This window comes from Aythya fuligula, chromosome 3 (assembly GCF_009819795.1).
Source record: "Aythya fuligula isolate bAytFul2 chromosome 3, bAytFul2.pri, whole genome shotgun sequence".
NCBI lineage: Eukaryota > Metazoa > Chordata > Aves > Anseriformes > Anatidae > Aythya > Aythya fuligula.
In genome coordinates, this window is record NC_045561.1 from 25,052,113 (window position 1) to 25,069,361 (window position 17,249).

Below are 17,249 nucleotides of genomic sequence, written 5' to 3' on the forward strand. Positions count from 1 at the left end.
ATAAAAAAAATAAATTACTCTTCACAGTGGAAAATGTATTTATCATATCAAGAAGAAACATGGATCAAACAACACTAATTGAACTCTTAATAATAACTAAATAATCATCATTTTGTTGATGATTACACAATAAAAATATCATTGGGGTAAACAAATGTTATAAGACTGCCCAGTGTGCTCCCTTGAAATCTAATGTACAAACAATTTATTGAATGCAGAAATACTTTGTAAAATTGATAAACACACAAAAAGCAAAACACTTGGTAATTGAGTAACAATTGCTTTCACTTTATGCAGCATCTGTATTACAAAAATAAAAGGCACATCAACAAAAGACACTGAAGTTTAAAGATAATCACTCAAATGCTTCGATTGCTATCTTTTAGTGATTGAGAATGAATGAACACACAAGACCAATTATATTACTGCTAATAATATTCTCCACTACTACTAGCAGAAGCAATGAAGACAGACCGTTACCCTAGTTGGAAACAATCAGTACAATGCATACCAGAGTCCCATCCAATAAACCCGAGCTGGCGTTTAGAACTTGGCTACTATGAACTGATCAAATGACTCCCATATGGAAAAACTCAGCTGAGCACTTCTCACTAGTGTAATGACTTGTCATTGCACCATTTTCCACACAAAAGGCAGATGACATGGCTATCATTTTTACAGAGATATATACAGGATAATCAGAAGGCACACTTTATAATCAAAGCTTAAAATATGCTTTAGTATCTACTAAACAACATATAAATAAAATCAGGCTAACTACAGACACTTTGGGAAAGATGAGGAAACAGAAAGTTGCAGTAGAGGGGTACCTGTGACAGGTAAACAATAGCCTCCTAATTTGTGCTACTTCATCCTGTTAAAGGACAAAAGCCAACAAAACCATACAACAAAGAGAGGAGTACAAGAAGAACAATAAAGGACAAAAGCTATATACCAAAGAGATAAATAGAAAAGCAATTAAAAAGAATACATTCCAGACACATATTCAGAACCAGATAAAAACCTCACCTGACTTATCAAAAGAAATACACCTACCTCCAAAGCACTGAAAGCAGACATCACAACATCTCTGTTGTCATCCTTGAGGCGCTCAAAAATTGATTCTTCTATGAAAGACTGATCAAAGCCTTCCTGAAGAAAATCAGAGAAAAAAGAAACAGAACAAAAAAAAAAAAAAAAAAAAAAAAAAAAGGTTTTTAGCACAATTTATAGGCTATAATGAAATATTTGAATCCTAGTACAAGTGGTAAAATTATTGAAATTGAACCACAATAATAACAGTCTAACTTTCAACAATAAAAGTAAAAATAAAAATAACCATTAACCTAGATTTGGTTTTAGTCTACAAGCAGCTTAGTAAAAAAGAACTACATCCAGACTCCAGAACAAGGGACAATGCTGCAATGCTGACAGGAACCTCCTGAAATCACCATGAAAAACTGTCAAAATGACATTTCTGAATAGTTTTACGTATCACTTATCTTCAACTGATATTTCTGTCAAACAACTTTTAGAAGATTTCATACGCTAAGTACATTCTGTAAGTGAGAGATTCAGGACACAAACCTTTGATGTTTTGATAACATCTTTCAAATGCTGAAGAGCCAGGACTCGCACAGCTGGCTGAGGATGATTCAAACTAAGCAGAAGGGAGGTATCAGAGTCTTCCAGAAACTGAAATACAGATTTCAGAGTCACTCACCACATGTTAAAAATACTTTAAGTATATGTCAGGGTACTGGAAGAGATTCTTTCAGCATTTTTTCAGATGAGAAACCTTGACCAAAAAAGTGTCAACAGCAGGACAAAGATGTTGTATAACAGTTTCAAATTTGTTCTTCCTCACTTTGGCAGACAGTTTTTGGAACACGACTTGAAAAGTACAGTAAAGCACAGATACTTTTCCGTCCTAGAAAAACGTTACACTTATCTAAGGATTCTGAGAAAGCTCTGGTGACAATGTCAATGTGACAGACCATAGATAGAAACTGTTAAAAAGGTACCCCTGCCAGTACAATTGCCTGCACTTATCTTTTGAACGTTAAAGGCTAGAAGAAAGTCACATGGCTTCATTCTGCATGACTTTTTTCTGTTTCTCTCTTAACCCACTTGCTACTCAGTCACAGAATCCATGCCTTCAGGAAATCAGTACAAAAATTCACAAAGTTCTTCATTATATAGGTTACCATCTTTTCCTAAGTGATTTCAGTCTCTCTCACAATACTAACCACCTCTTAGTGATATAAAATAACTCAAAAAATCCTTAAACTAATTTGTTGCACTAGTGCTTATTCTGTTTCTCTGAGTTTGACTTACTCTTCAGAAACTGCGCAGAACTCTGAACACTATATTCTTCCACCTTACTGACTGTAAGCATTCATAAAAACAACACAACAACCTTCTCTTAACTCTGTTAATGTTTGTCAGCTTACCCCAAACAGACTTGCATGGCACTGACAAGCTCTTTAAGTAAGATCAGACCTTGATGGGCAGCACCACATTGTTATCAAACAGTACACTCTGTGCACTGGCCACGTTCATAAGGAAAAAAGTTACCATAAGAGCAATCAGGTGCAGGTGGAAGTGCGTAAATTTTAATGATGAGAAAAACTCACACCCGTGACTGCTCATAATAAACATGAACTTAAAAGATCTGATAGCTTCTGGTTTTATCACATTTTTGATCAACTCATCATTGCACTTAAGTGTTTTTTTTTTTGCTTTTTTTTTTTTTTGGGGGGGGGAGGAGGGGGTGGACAGGTGGAGGAGGTAGAGGGAGAGGAAGGAACAGAGAGCAGACCTTTGGCACATCAACCTTCTGTTAGTATAACCAGGTAAGAACTAGGATCAGGAATTAAGCTTCCACCTACCTTGTATTTGCCACAGCTTTGTGACAGAGAAATAAATTGATGAAAAAGATTTTGGTCAGCCTGATCTGTAGCACCTTCCAGATGCTCCTCCAACACAGCATCTAATGCTTTAGGATACCTGCCAACAGACAAAACTCCAACATTTTCCACAGAGCATTATAGAAGAGCAAGTATTTCCGAGAGAAATACAAGGAAATACAAGGAAGCTGAATGCACTTTTCTGAACCAGCTATTTTAAGAAGCTTTGCAAAGGCAATCAGTCTTTATGTCTTAACTCAGATGACATGCAGCCCACTAGGGTAAATAATGAGCAGAAAAGGTAACGTCAAACAGCAAGAAGCCATGCAAAGCCAGTAGGCCTGTGCCCAGGTATGACAGTGTTGACAAAACAAAGTTAGATCAGCAAAATAAAATTTAGACAAAAATTAAGAGTCAGTTACTTCTACTGTATTTTTTCAGCAAGATTATTGTGGTTATGACACGCAATAAACCAAGATCATAGCTGACCTTATCAGCCTACAGGCTGTATATATGTCATAGGAAAATGGAACTTACTTTCTCTCAAGAAGTCTGATAAGAGGAAGCAGCTTTTGACTGATTGCATCCATTTTGGTGGGATTAGATTCAATCTCTGAACCATAGGAGATAAACCCTTCAAGAAATTTGCTAAAATTACAAATAAAAGAAAAAGCCACCATTTTTAGGTCAAACCAGTTTTCATAAATGTTATAAAACATACTGCTGAACAGGATAGAATTAATATGCATTACTTATTGCAGATTTGCTCCTGGCCTTATGTTTCACTCTGTCCCATAAATATTCCCACAAGTGCTAAAATCGTGACTCTTTCGGATTAGTGAACATTTCAGTTTCAATACCTAAGTTTGGAGTTAATTTGTAAACCCAAATAAACATGACACTAAAAGGGATGCTCATATAATGGTAACAGCATTGTCAGGATTGTCAGCAATTCATTGTTATTAAACCAGAAATGACTGAAGTACTGCAGAAAAAACAAAAACAGATCTATGTTAACTCACGAAGCCAATAGGTGATCTAAATCTTTTTCCAGTGGTATACTCTGAAGAATAGCTTCAAGATGTCTGATGTAAATATGATCATCTCTCTCCTCAGATTCTTCTTGTTCCTCTAAGAAGAATGAGTAATAATAGCAGATGAACAATAGCTTGAACATAACCTCCCCATCCTGACTAAAACTAGTAGCTGGTACAGGCAGCATCATCTGATGAGCCAAGCACACAACTTGAAGACAACAATGTTCACTGATAACTCACATACACTCTCAGTGTGCTTCTAGCAATGCATTACACCAACGTCACTGAAGTGCCAAAGGCTGCATTGCTGTCAATAAACTCAAGTATGCTATGGAGTGTTCCAGATCTGCTACCAAACCTATGCCAGCAACTTGCTAGAGCACTCCTTGGTGTCAATCTCGACGCTTTCAACTAAAGAGCTTTCCCAACCATGATTTGGCAGTTAAAACAGTCCACAGCACAAGCAGACTTGATGGTACAGACACATACCAGTCATACCTTGCATACCAGTCAGCCTTGTTATCCACGAACATTTCCAGGCACATTTAATTTACTGGGTAAACACAGATCTCTACCACTTAAACTATATATGCATTACATGTAATCTACCTAAAATTGATTTATGTATGGACTCAAATCATGGACTTTGCAATATTACAGTACTTCTCTAAGAGTAAGAAATGTAGTATATCAAAATTAAGTTACTGCTGCATATTGAAAATCAACATCTAAATCAAAGTGACATAGGTATAACAATGCCTAAAATAGCATCCTCCATAGAACATTGAAAAACAAAAAGCAACACACACTGAAGCTCAACCACATCTTCATGTGTATTGGTACAGTTTTAAGAGCAGAAACAAAATGAAAACAGCACAGCTAAGACATTTAGCATAGCTCTCTGTCTATAAGACTCAAAGTTTTAAATATATGTGCCAACTTACCTGCATCATATTTCATGATACTGCAAACAAGGTGAGGCAACAAGTAACGCAGAAGAGGAGAGATATCATAGCCTTCTGAAAGGCCTTGCAAAAGCGTTACCAGTTCTGGGTTGTCGCACAGATAATTAAACGGCCTGCACAACAGGACAGGGAAAAAAAAGGAACAAAAAAACCAAATGTAAGCTCATCTGGGTTACCAATACTTGCAAAATATCCTAAGGATTCAATTTTCAGTACTGGGTAACAGCCTCAATATAAGTAAATGCTGCAAAGACTGAAAGGATACCACTTTCTTGTTGCCAGTTTTACTGGCGCATTTAACGCCCAAGAAGAAAACAGAGCTGCCAGTCACACTGAGCACAGCTGCTGCAAAGGCACAGTGAATATCTTTATGCTTTTGAGAAGTTGGTTGTATGAGATAAAGTAATTGTATGGATTGCATGAAGAGAGATCCTCACATTGCATAGAGTGAAAAGAAGGGAAGAGAAGTACAAGCTTAATGACAGGAGATCCTCAGAGAGAAGTAAATTGCTTCCTACTAATAAGTTCCTCTCATCTTGTCTCCCTTTATATCCACCTGCCTGGATGCAGCATGATACAAGAAGCATGCCTGTTCTTAGCTTCCTGCACCTTTGTTTTTAACCTGTTTTCCTCTTCAAAGACTGCTTCCAAATATCTGGAAGGTAATTGCTGTGTTTATCCCAGCAGAGACTTATTCTACTGGAATACCCATGTTAATTTTTCTACCAGGAACCAAACTCCTTGTAGCATGCAGGATTCCAATCACCATGTTCAGCTGCATGCAACAGCACTAACTGTTGCGGGGCAAACAAGACTGAAAGAAATGAAATACCACATGGACATCCAGAAGAATACAAGACTTCTAGGACCAAAGCAGTAGTGCTATAGAAGCACTTCAGCTGTAAAATGATATGAACTTAAAAGTTCTTCCATGGAAGGGGCAAAACTACTTTTTTTCCAAGCTCTTTAAATAACCCCAAATTTGCACTACAATTATTATGCTAATTTCTTTTCCAAGACTCCCACCTTCAAGGAAGTCTCTTTCTGACAGGCTTCAGTTTTGCACATGGACAGCAATCCCTTACTGAGGGAAGTGGCAGGAGGGGGACCAAATGACAAACTCATACGACTGAGACTCCTCAGCTGTAGCGGCCACAAAAATTTTCAAAGCAAGCCAAATAAACCTCTGAACCCTTTGACACACTATCAACAATTCTGATAGGGAGGTTTCCTTTTAATGAGAAGGATGAAAACATTCATACTATCAAAGTGCAGCTTGAGCTTTTAAAAGGAGGAAACTCAGTTCATGTAGACTTACTTTTTCCCAAGATTGTCTCCTTCCTGAGTTTGTAGAAGTAGGTTCAAACATGCTACCCCTTCCCTGGCTAATGAGGGCACTTTAGATAACGTTTTGCTTATCTGCAACATCAAGGAATGCACCAAGGAGATCTCCACTGTCACTTTCACTGTCATCTGGCAGATTATCATGTATGTTGCAGCTCTGTAGTCCTGTATAGAGGATTTCAAGCCCTAGTAAAAGAGAAAAAGTTGTAATTTTGACACATGCAAATTTTTTTTTTTAAAAAAAAAAGGTAAATTAACATACATATCATTTTCATCTTGACATCCATGCAATTACACCAGCTTTTTCTCGAGGTGTTAAGTTCTCTGCTTTTTAACAGAGCAGCGATCCCACATGCTGGCGCAAATAGGTAATATTAAAGCAGGTTGATTACTCTAACTCCATTTCCTCATTGTTTAGCACACTAAGTTTCTAAACCAAAGAGGCTCAGTCAAATTGTGTATCTATTTCTCACAGTTTCATTCTTCATGCAGAGCAGGAAATAAAGTTCTTAAAAGTGCTCTTTAAAGGAATGAGAAAGCATTATTAGTCATGGACCTTCATGTGCCTAACGCTTCAAACCCTCCCAACAGTTAGCTGCAGAAAGCATGATGGCAGAACACAGTACAGTTCATCACACAAGTAGGAAAATAAAACTTCAGGTACCTTTTGGATGTAAGGGAGCAGCATGGAGACTATGCTGTCTGTTATATTCTCTGCGGCTCCAAGAGCTGATACAATGGTGGAAGCATAAAATGCAAGAAGAACTCTCAATTGAGCAGAGTTGCCAGGTAACTCGGAGAAGACCTGGATAAGAGAAGATGAAGTTGTTGAGATATCAGAAAAAGTGGAAACACTCATATCGTTTCCCAAAAAAGAGTATGATCTCAGAAATCCAGCATGCAAGTTCCACTAACTCCTGTTGATGCAACCAAAGGCATCACTTCCCCCAGCAGAAAACTTTGCCAGTTTACTGTCCCCTTCCCCTTTTAAATTCTCATTAATATTTGAAATCATACATTTAAAACATCCATGACAATCCCCAAAAGAGATATCAAAATTCAAAGTTACAAACCAGTAGGACAAATGAGTTTATAAAAGCAATTAAGACAATGAAGTACTTTTAAACAGCACAGTATCTTTAAGTAATACAGTAGTGCCAAACTGTTTTGTCCTGGCTTAGTGGTTCTCTGCTACTTCTCACCTGAATTTTTACAAATTGTAATCTATGTAAATAATAAGACATGTTCATATGGCTTGCCAGTAAATGAGTCCTTTTACTATATGATATATGAATCAAAATATTAGTAAATGGCATAATACTGTACATAAACAAAGATGGGAACAAACAAGTGACAACACACTAACGTTCTAGAATGAAAAAAACAACCTTCACTGATTTTGCCACCAGTCTACAGATGAAATCCATGAAATCCAGGTCTTTGTAGCAGTGTGTAATGAGAGTACCCCTTGCCAGCGGGACGCCAGGTTTCTTTCCATGATAAAGAGAGTAAAATTAGCACACTCTAGGATAAAGCAAAGCTCCCAAAGTAAATATTAGCATTTACCTCTTTAAATTAAGCCTACCAATTGGTTAACACCATTGAAATTGAAAATAAGTAATAGAAACCCATACACCTCTCTGGAATTTTTACATTAAGACAGATGCTGAATAGCATTACGTATAATGTATATTCAAATAAACAAATATTTTAGTAATTGACATACTTCCTAGCAGTTGCAAATACTTAGACCTTAAAAGCACACACTAACTTCGTCAAAACAAAAGTAATTATGATTGAAGCTTTTTATCATTGTATTTAAAGAAAGATAGCAGAAACAACAGGTGGGAGTTCAAGCTCCATTCTTGCAATTAGATATTTCTGTACAATCCTACAAGCAACCACACAAACAGGTGGACCATATTCAGAGATCTACTAACAGAGTCAGGATATTATTAATAAAGTTCCTCATGTTGCTCCCAACTTGCATCTTTTAAGTACTTTACCCTTATTGGATCCAGCCAGTGCCATTTATGAGTTGGGCTTTTTATATTTAAAAGCTGAATAACTCTCACAAATAGTTTAGTCTCATGATATGGCAGAACACAACCAATCAAACTATCTTGATTGTAGAGGTGGATGTGAAATCTAAATAGAAACAAATAAATACATACAGTTAAAAATTTACTTGAAGGTCAAAACAAAGACTCAGCCATGTTCTTCTCAGAACACCTGGTTTGCTTCCTTTTAAGCAAGACCAGAGAAGACTATCACACTGAGGCAGACATATGGTCCGCTTCCCATCCAGAATCCAAAAAAAGGCCACTAGCCATATGTAGGAAGACAGGAAAGAAACAATTTTTTACCTCTCTCTCAATGATTTTAGGTCCCTAGTTGACATAAACTAGAACTTTAGTTTCTTTTGTACAGACTGTTAATATGAAATCAAAATCTACAATAATGTAGTACAAATTTCTGTACAATATATTAAAAAGAAATCACGATTAAAATGTATCAACAGCAACTGCCCACTCACTGTTTCATGATATGAAACATTACACTTTCTGTATCTGGATAGGTCAATTTATATAAGGACGAGAGCACTTATTGAAAATACTTGGTTCATTTTTTCTTCACACCTTCTTACATTACCTTGTAATAAGGCTACTTAGCTCTTGATATAAAACAAGGGCATGTTTTACAGTTCACAGTTTATATTGACAGTTTGCTATTTTACACAGCACATTATCTCAAAACATATTACAGAAAAGCCTCTCTAGGTCCTCTGTAAGATGGTTAGAGCTGTACAAATTTAGTGAAATCCTGGTAAACAAATATTTATACAGATCATCATGGTATACTGAAAATTTTCAGGGAAATTTCTCAAAAGACCAAAATATAATTGGCACATATAATGCACAGCCCCATAAAATCTAAGCCCAAATTGATATCTTTATAAATATAAATATATAATTTTAACCTTTCAACCTTTGTTCCAGAAAGATGTGGTATAATTATAAAAATTATTCTTATAAGGAAAGAAATTTCTTGCATTTCTAGAAACCTTATCTATACATGTATGATATTCAGTGGATTACCTGTGAATAAGCCATTCAAGGCACTTCTGTGCTGGCTTAAGCATAAAGTAGGGGGACAGGTGAATGAGGAACAATGAAATATTCTGATTCAGCTGCTGATTTACTGCTTTACTCTGAACACTGCGTTCCAGGCCTTTGGACATGGGACTAAACAAGCTGGATTGGAACACTTCAAAAGAAGGGTCAATCCCCATCAACTCTTCTAATCCAGTGCATCCTGCAGGGAAAAAAAAAAATGCTTTAAATGCAACAGCTGTAATTACCAGTCCTATCCAGCTACGTCCTCACTGGCACTGGGTACAATTTTGAGCTCTTCACTTAAAGGAAAACATTGATGTACAAATGTGAATCCAGCAGAGGACCGTGACGATGGTCTGGGGACTAAAAAATGACATACAAAGTAAAGGCTGAGAACTGGGTTGAAATGAGATGAGATCACCAAAAGGAAATCTTACTGCTGTCAGCTTCTACTTAATGGCATAGCATAGGTTATCAAGGAGATGGAGCCAGACTCTGAGATGCACAATGGAAGGACAGAATAGGATGACAGTTATTCCAATTGGAAGGGACCTACGAAGATCATTGAGGTCAGTAGTCTGACTACTTTGAGGATAACTAAGAATTAAAACTTTTCATTAGGACTGCTATCCTCTTAAATAAGGAAAGGTATCAACCACCTCGTTAGAGTCTGTTCCAGTGTCTAACTACTCACTTGAAAGAAATTCAGATTGGAGGGAACAGATGCATGCTGGAACACAGGAAATTCCACGTCAATATACGGATTTTTTTTTTTTTTTTTTTTAACACAGTGATGGTCAAACACAGATCAGAGGTCCAACACTGGATCAGAGTCCACAGTACCTCTATCCTCAAACTCAGTCAAACATAAGCCTGAGCTAATTGACCCTCTGATCAGTCAGACTAGTAGCAGATGACGTTCAGAGGTCCCTTCCAGGCAAAACTAGTCTATGATTTTTATATATCTGAAGTAAGCAAAGGTACTTCTTTGAATAAATTAAAATACAATATTCCATACAGAATGATAAGAATTGTTTCATTATTTTACATGAGTTTATACAGATTGAAGGCTATGCAAAAAGCACATTCTTGGGTAAATATATATTCAAAAATGGGAACTGATGCGCATAAGGGGCCTGACATGTGCCAACACAGAAAAGGCTTTTTCTATTTTCCATTATTTGTGGTCATAATGTTACCAAAGAGTAGGGTGTCAGTACATTTTCATGAAATCCTAGATTAATTCAGGTTGCAAGGGACCTTGGGAGATCTCTAGTCTAAGGCCCTGCTCAAAGCAATACTAGCTCCCATATCAGTCCAGGTAGCCCATGGAATTATCCAGTTGTGGTTTTCAGAAGGATGGATGGCAGTCTCCTGTTAAACTGCTTGATGTGATGAAAAGGCTTTTCGATACACCCACGCTGAATCTCTGCTGTTTTAACTTACACTTACTGTCTCCTGTTCTCCTGCCATGCATTTCTCTGAAGAACATGACCCATCTTATTAACATCTCCTCATAAGTATTTGCAGGCTGCTAGCAGACCCATGAAAGTCTTCTCTTCTCTACAATTAAGCCAGATTATCCTTCCTCCCCTTTTCAGGCAAGTTCTCCAGCCCTTTAGTACCTTGTGTCCTCTGCAATGAACTCACCCCAGTTTGACGAACATCTTATGCTGGGGATGGAGGCAAAACTGGACAGTCTTCTAGAAGTCACCTATCAAGCACTGAGTGAAGAGGGATATCATGCCCCTCAAGCCACCAGGTGTACCTGTGACAGCACAGCTCGGAATGCTGCTGGCCATCTTTTCCAGCAAGACACAGCTTGCTGCCCCCCAGCACTCCCCTGGGTCCTGCTGCAGGATACCTGAGCCGGATCACCCAACCAGTTTTTCACCCATGTAGCTGCCTCCTGTACAGACTGGAATGTCTGAAACTAGTCACAGAAATGTTGTGGGAGACAGCGTGAAAAGCCTTGCTAAGGCTAGATAAATGGCGAGCACCGCTCACTCCTTGCTGTACCAGGCAGGCGTGACTGATCTGCGGTAACACCACGCTGACTGTCCCCAGTCACCTCACGGGCCCTGAGATGTGCTCCAGCGTGACCCATCCCGCAATTCTGCTGCTAACCGGAGGATCACAGAACCATTACGGTTGGAAAAGCCCCTCAAGACCACCTGGTCCAAGCATCCCCCTACGCTGCCTACCTGAGCTACACCCTGAGTGACTCCTTTGGCCCCTCCGTGGCTAAGGACACGCCCTCCCCGCCCGTCCGGATAACCGATTTTTAACGCGCCAGCCGCGCGAAGCCCCCAGCTCACCGATGGCGAAGAAGGTGTCCCTGTCGACGGCAGCCGCCTCCTTGCAGTCGAACAGCAGCGACGCCGCCTCGGCGCGGCTCAGGAGGCTGGGGTCGCTCTGCGGCAGGGCGAGCCGCCGCAGCTGCTCGGCCAGGGACGTCATGGCTCGGCCGCTCCCCTCCGCGGACACCTAACGGGAGGCAACGGCGGCAGGCCGCGGCTCACACCGGCCCCGTAACGGCCCCGTAACGGCCGCCGGGCCGCGGTTACCATGGAGACGCCGCCCCCCTCCCCCCCCCCCAGCCCGGTCCCGCCGCCCCGCGCCCACCTGGCCGCGCGCCGGGCCCCCACGTGCGCCGCACCGCGCGCCGCTAACCCGGAAACAGCGGCGGCAGCGGAAGAGGAAGCCCCGCCTCCCGCCGGCCGGGCCACGCCCCTCGCCCGTCTGCCCGCCCGCGGGAGGGGTGGAGTGACCCCGCCCCCTGCGCGTGCCGGGAGCTGCCGTTGGCGGCCGTTGGAGGCGCGTGCGCGTGACTAACGGCAGCGTGCGGTGGCTGTGAGGGGTAGAGGGGGTCTTGCTGGCCAGTGTGGGTGTGAAGCTCTTTGGGCAGGGCTGATATGCCCTCGCTGTAACGGTGCGCAGAGCTGGGGTTGTTCTATATCCAGGTTCTAAGCCTGAGCTTTTAAAAGGTGCTGAAAGCTCCTTTGATGCATGTGGGTGAGGTCCCAGAGCAGAACCCCAGGGTAACGTAGGCTGGAGGGGCTCTCTGAAAATCACCTGGTCTAGCCCCAGAGCAGGGCCAGCTCAAGGCAAGCTGGAATGGAGCAAGTTGGCATTGGAATGGGTTGCCCAGGGAGGTGGTGGAGTCACCATCCTGGAGGTGTTCAAGGAAAGGTTGGACCTGGCACTGAGGGACATGGTTTAGTGAGTGACATTGGTGGTAGGGTGAAGTCCGGACCAGATGATCGTGAAGGTCTTTTCCAACAGTAATGATTCTGTGATTCCATCAGTTGCTCAGAGGTTTGTCTGGCCAGATTTGGTGCATCTGTGAGGGTGGAAGTTCCATACGTTTGGCTGCCTTCAGGTTACAAACAAATTCCTAAGATTAAAGAGTATGGTGTCACCCACCTGTTTGCATTTAGGGCCATGGTGTTTTGCACCTTGAAGCAAGTGAACGAAGCCAGAAAGAGAATGTAGGTTTTGGCGATCCAGGAGCAACCTGGAAAAAAGCAGAAATAAAACTAATTTCAGTTAATATGAGCTGATGGGCAAGATGTCAAATATAACAATTCCACCACCAGATATGTACAATTATTCCATATATTGTCAAGAAGCTTTATAGCTACAACAGAAATAACAAATTTGTTTCCAGTAAAACCGCCTTGTTTGGCAGTGATTTAGCGTGCAGTAGAAATACAAAATAAAATGGATGTAGATTTAGTTTTGCAGAGAATTATTTATGTGCTTAAATTTATCCATTACAAGTGTCTACTGATTTCAGCAAGACAGTATGCTTTTATTAAATTAAATGTATGCACACCTTTGTAGGAGCGGGAGCAGGGAGAGGAAACAAAGTAGGATATCTGGTTTTGTGCCTGGTTATATTTACTGGTGCTTTGTCAGTGAGAGTGTATTAACTACATATTTTTGTGTTACTTCTGACGGTATTTGGTTGTAAAGATAATTGCTTAGCTGTTAAAGGTTGATACCACCACAATTAAAATAGTGTTAAGGTATTTGGAGGATTTTACTGATTTAGAGGATTACTACTATTTTTCTGATTGTTCTAATGCCTAGATTCTGACCATCTAGCAAATGAGCTTGCTACGGGTGAAGCAAACCAAGGTGCCAATTTATTGCACTTGTTCAAATTCCCCATGACTTTTGTGCATCTTTTTCCTTCATGAAGCCTTTTGCAACCTTATTTTTAGTATAGTTCAAACTGCTATAAATATTCATGTTTCTATATCTAAAAATATCAAATGTTATTAAAATATGTAGACTTTCCAAAGGCCAGAAACCAGTTTCTAAAAAAAGTACTATATTATAGTTACCTAATTAAAATCAGTCGTTATATAGCAAAATAATTGCTAATAACTCTCTAGCCAGAGAGATAAACTGGAAGTTGAAAATACTGAACTGTGTTCAGGTTTCCAGAATTCCTATCCCACTGAATTCTCCTTGTAGAGAGCTGCAAAAAGTATCTTTCTAGAGAAGGAAAAATACTTGGTTTTGATTTAATTTCAAAAACCTGTTCCATAGGAAAAATACAAGAACAGAATGCCTGTTAAGAGCTATGCTTAGCTAGCACTGTAATTCCTCAGTGGTGAAGCTGACTATCTCAGAGACTTGTTCCAATTTCTATTTATGTGCATTAAGCTCTGGAGATGTACACTGAACTGCAAAGTGATGCTTTTCTGAACTTCAAATCAAGCCTGTTTCATCCAGTCCCTTCAGATTCCCAGTGCCTGCATTGTCACATTGCTACTCTGTGTAGGTGGAATTCTTGTGGCCATACTGCAGCTAGGGTTGTCTCTGTTGATGGTTGCTTTTAAACCGAGTTTGACACACGTTGGATTGTCTGCTGAAGATTTATCAGTCTTAGAATGTGAATTTTCACATACTAATTTATATTTGGAAAAAAAATGATGGAGAGAGAGCTATATCGACCTCAGTAAGTAATGCAGCCCAGTAGGAAGAAATTTGTGGAAAGAAATAGTGCTGAGGAACTTCTGTGCACACTATATACATTTCAGAGGTTTTACGCCGACTGGATCTTGTTCTGCCCTGTAGGCTAACTTCCTGCTAGGTGCGCTCCTAGAATGCATCGGCTGGTTTGGTTTCTTATGTAGGCCACAGGCAGGGAGGAGTTTGAGCTAAAGTGGAGAAGAGAATCACTTCTGATACAAAACAAGAACTGTTCAGTAGAATACAATAGTAACGTATCAAAATGAAGGTCAGGAATTGAGTATCGCCTGTACAGTTGACATGCAAAGTTATGGGCTTGGCCAGTGTTTGTATTATTCTCAAGAGTTTATTAATTCATTTCCTAAGATGATTCTTTTTCCTTCTTACACCACCTCCTGTAATCTGATGATCCACCATGATTTTGGATCATTTATTAAAACAGTTTTGAAGGAGTTGGAAGAGAGCCACTGTTCATCCACTTTGTTATTGCTTGCTAATAGTCTTGGTAAGTTTACTGACATTTCCCCATGCCATTGGTAATAGGGAATGTGAAAATACTTGACATCCAAAATACAATCTGATTACAACATGATGAAGTAATATTAAAACTTTTCTAGAGTAGTCACAGGAGTCTTTAATGTCCTTACAGTAAGTATCAAGTTCTCCAGCTTTTGAAGCAGAAGTAGGTGTTAACAAATGTGTGTGGTTAGTGGGGGTATATGTATGCAGAGCTGTAAATGAATCCATATTCTAGAAGTGGATTGGACGTTTTCTAAGCCAATGTAAGCTTGTTGTCAGGAGATGCCTTTTGTTTTGCTGTGGGTTTCAGGAGGTGTGCTAATGTTCTGTAATTTTGGAGGCTGTGCAGTTAAATTTGCTACTCTGAGCCAATGTACATCTTTGTTCTTAATTCATATACATATCTGCTCCTTTTTGGAGATTATCATTTATAGGCAGGTATCTGTGGTCTCTGATTTTATGGAGTTCCTGTAATTGTCAGGAAGAAGGGAAGAACAGTGCTTTATTGTATACTTTAGGGATCTAGTAACTTATTTTTCTCTATTTTAATTTCTTTCTGCTCTCTGTAAAAATGCAGCAGTCACCCTTTGCATCTGGACTTTGTTATGCAATGATCAGACAGTGCCTTTGTGCAGCGTATACCTTGATAGGCCTTGAGTCCGTTGTTCTCTTGGCTTGGCTTTTGTTAGAAACAGAGATTGGAGTTACTGTACCATCTAGGAATGCAAATACATAAAACTAGAAAGTTGAGATTTATCTTCCCTATCTTCTACTCCTCAGCTACAGACTTACCTTTTATGCTTACTTTAGGGAAACTCAGGAGTAACTCATGAGGACAGTGGAGTTCTACAGGAGTGCAGCTGGTGGAACTGGAGGCAGAAACAAGCATAATTCAATGGTGCTTGAGGTTGCAGAAAATGGCAGTACTAATAGGTGAAACAGGACTGAAAGGAAAATAATTTTTCAGTTGAACTGAATGGCTGGGAGAAACTTGCTTGCTAGGCACTATATCAAGCACATCATCGACTTACTGACCACTGTGGCAGTCAGTATCATGTTTCCCTGGCTTTTCTTGGAAAATCTATTGCAGCTTCCCCCAGCCATAAATTCTCATGTGTAGCTGCATTCCAGATCTAAAAATAAATAGAAACCCTCTGGATGGGGTGGAGAAGGGGCTATTTTGGAGACTTTACTGTATTAAAGGTTTTATGACACGGTACTACAAACTCCGTGCTTCTAATCAAAAATTATTGTAAAGGAAGCTTTTAAATATTTATTCTAGAGAAGAAGAAATAAACCATAAATAAATAATAATAATAAAAAAAAGGTGCTTCGGCTAGGCACATGCAGAGAAAGCATTGGCTTGAAAACAGTAGGCAAGGGCTGTCTTCATAACTCTGTATTCCTACATGATAGGCCTAGTTTATTCCTAAAACATCAGGGATAGTAGAGATAACAAAAAAAAAAGGAAAAATCAGTTCTTCTATTGCTGAACTACAGGTGGATTATTATATTTTTGATATTTGTGTATTGTAAAAAAATCAGAAAGTTGGATTTCAATGAACGCTCAATTGTTGCAGTGAAAAATAGGCAACTGCCTCTCATGATTGCTGTGACTATGATAGTTCTTTGTGATGATTTGTTATTTATTAGGCTGAGAAAAGGTATTCTTTGTGTGTACATTAGCTGCTTACTGTTATGAAAAGATGCCTTTGCTAGACAATCTATGGAGAGAGTAGGTGCCATGGAGCTACTCTGTGGTACTTGTGAGTTGTGGTGTTTAATGTGTCAGGAAAACTTGGTAATGGGAGTGTGGTTTTTTGGGACTTGGATGTAATAGGCAATAAGGGGACTGCTGTGTACTAGACGTGCCTCATCTTTCATAGCAGGGCTATAAATGATGAAAGAGAAACTTAACTGAAGGTTGAAAGAAGGAAAATGTGATCGATAAGAAGCATGCTTCTTAATGCAGTGTGCTTTTCTTACTGCAGTATGCTGTCTTGCTACCTCCTCTCTCTGTTGCCTCTGTTATTCAAGCAAATGGCAAGTGTAGGAATAACAGCAGATCTCATATGGTGCAGCTACCCATTCCTGACCTGCAGCTGTTCAAATTGCTATTTACTTGGCAGGCCAGCCAGTTGCTGTTCTTTTGGTTGTGTGGTTTTATTTTTTTTTAAATGCTGAGATGAATCACATCTTTCTCCCTGAAGGAGAAATAGTGTTGTTCCTGTCCAGACACACTAAATACCTTTAAGCCTGTTGTCAGGCTGGCCCTTGAAGCTAGTGCCACTTTCATTTCTTCATTTACCTCAGTCACTGCCAGTCATGCCTTTTTCATACCTGGTGGAATATGTGGTTTAAACTAGAATGAGC

General features: G+C 39.7%; 1 protein-coding gene across 1 annotated transcript in view; it reads right to left on the bottom strand.

Annotated features, from left to right (window-relative positions):
• HEATR1 (HEAT repeat containing 1) overlaps positions 1–11,831 on the bottom strand; it is a 39,602-nt gene extending 27,771 nt beyond the window's left edge. The window contains exons 1-12 of the mRNA XM_032184021.1: positions 11,690–11,831; positions 9,354–9,570; positions 8,262–8,403; positions 7,644–7,745; positions 6,920–7,060; positions 6,230–6,441; positions 4,891–5,024; positions 3,932–4,040; positions 3,447–3,557; positions 2,892–3,009; positions 1,588–1,695; positions 1,057–1,152 (exon numbers count right to left, since the gene is read on the bottom strand). Coding sequence (XP_032039912.1) covers positions 1,057–1,152; positions 1,588–1,695; positions 2,892–3,009; positions 3,447–3,557; positions 3,932–4,040; positions 4,891–5,024; positions 6,230–6,441; positions 6,920–7,060; positions 7,644–7,745; positions 8,262–8,403; positions 9,354–9,570; positions 11,690–11,831 — 1,632 coding nt within the window. The remainder of the gene's footprint in view (positions 1–1,056; positions 1,153–1,587; positions 1,696–2,891; positions 3,010–3,446; positions 3,558–3,931; positions 4,041–4,890; positions 5,025–6,229; positions 6,442–6,919; positions 7,061–7,643; positions 7,746–8,261; positions 8,404–9,353; positions 9,571–11,689) is intronic.
• Positions 11,832–17,249: the final 5,418 nt, after the last annotated feature.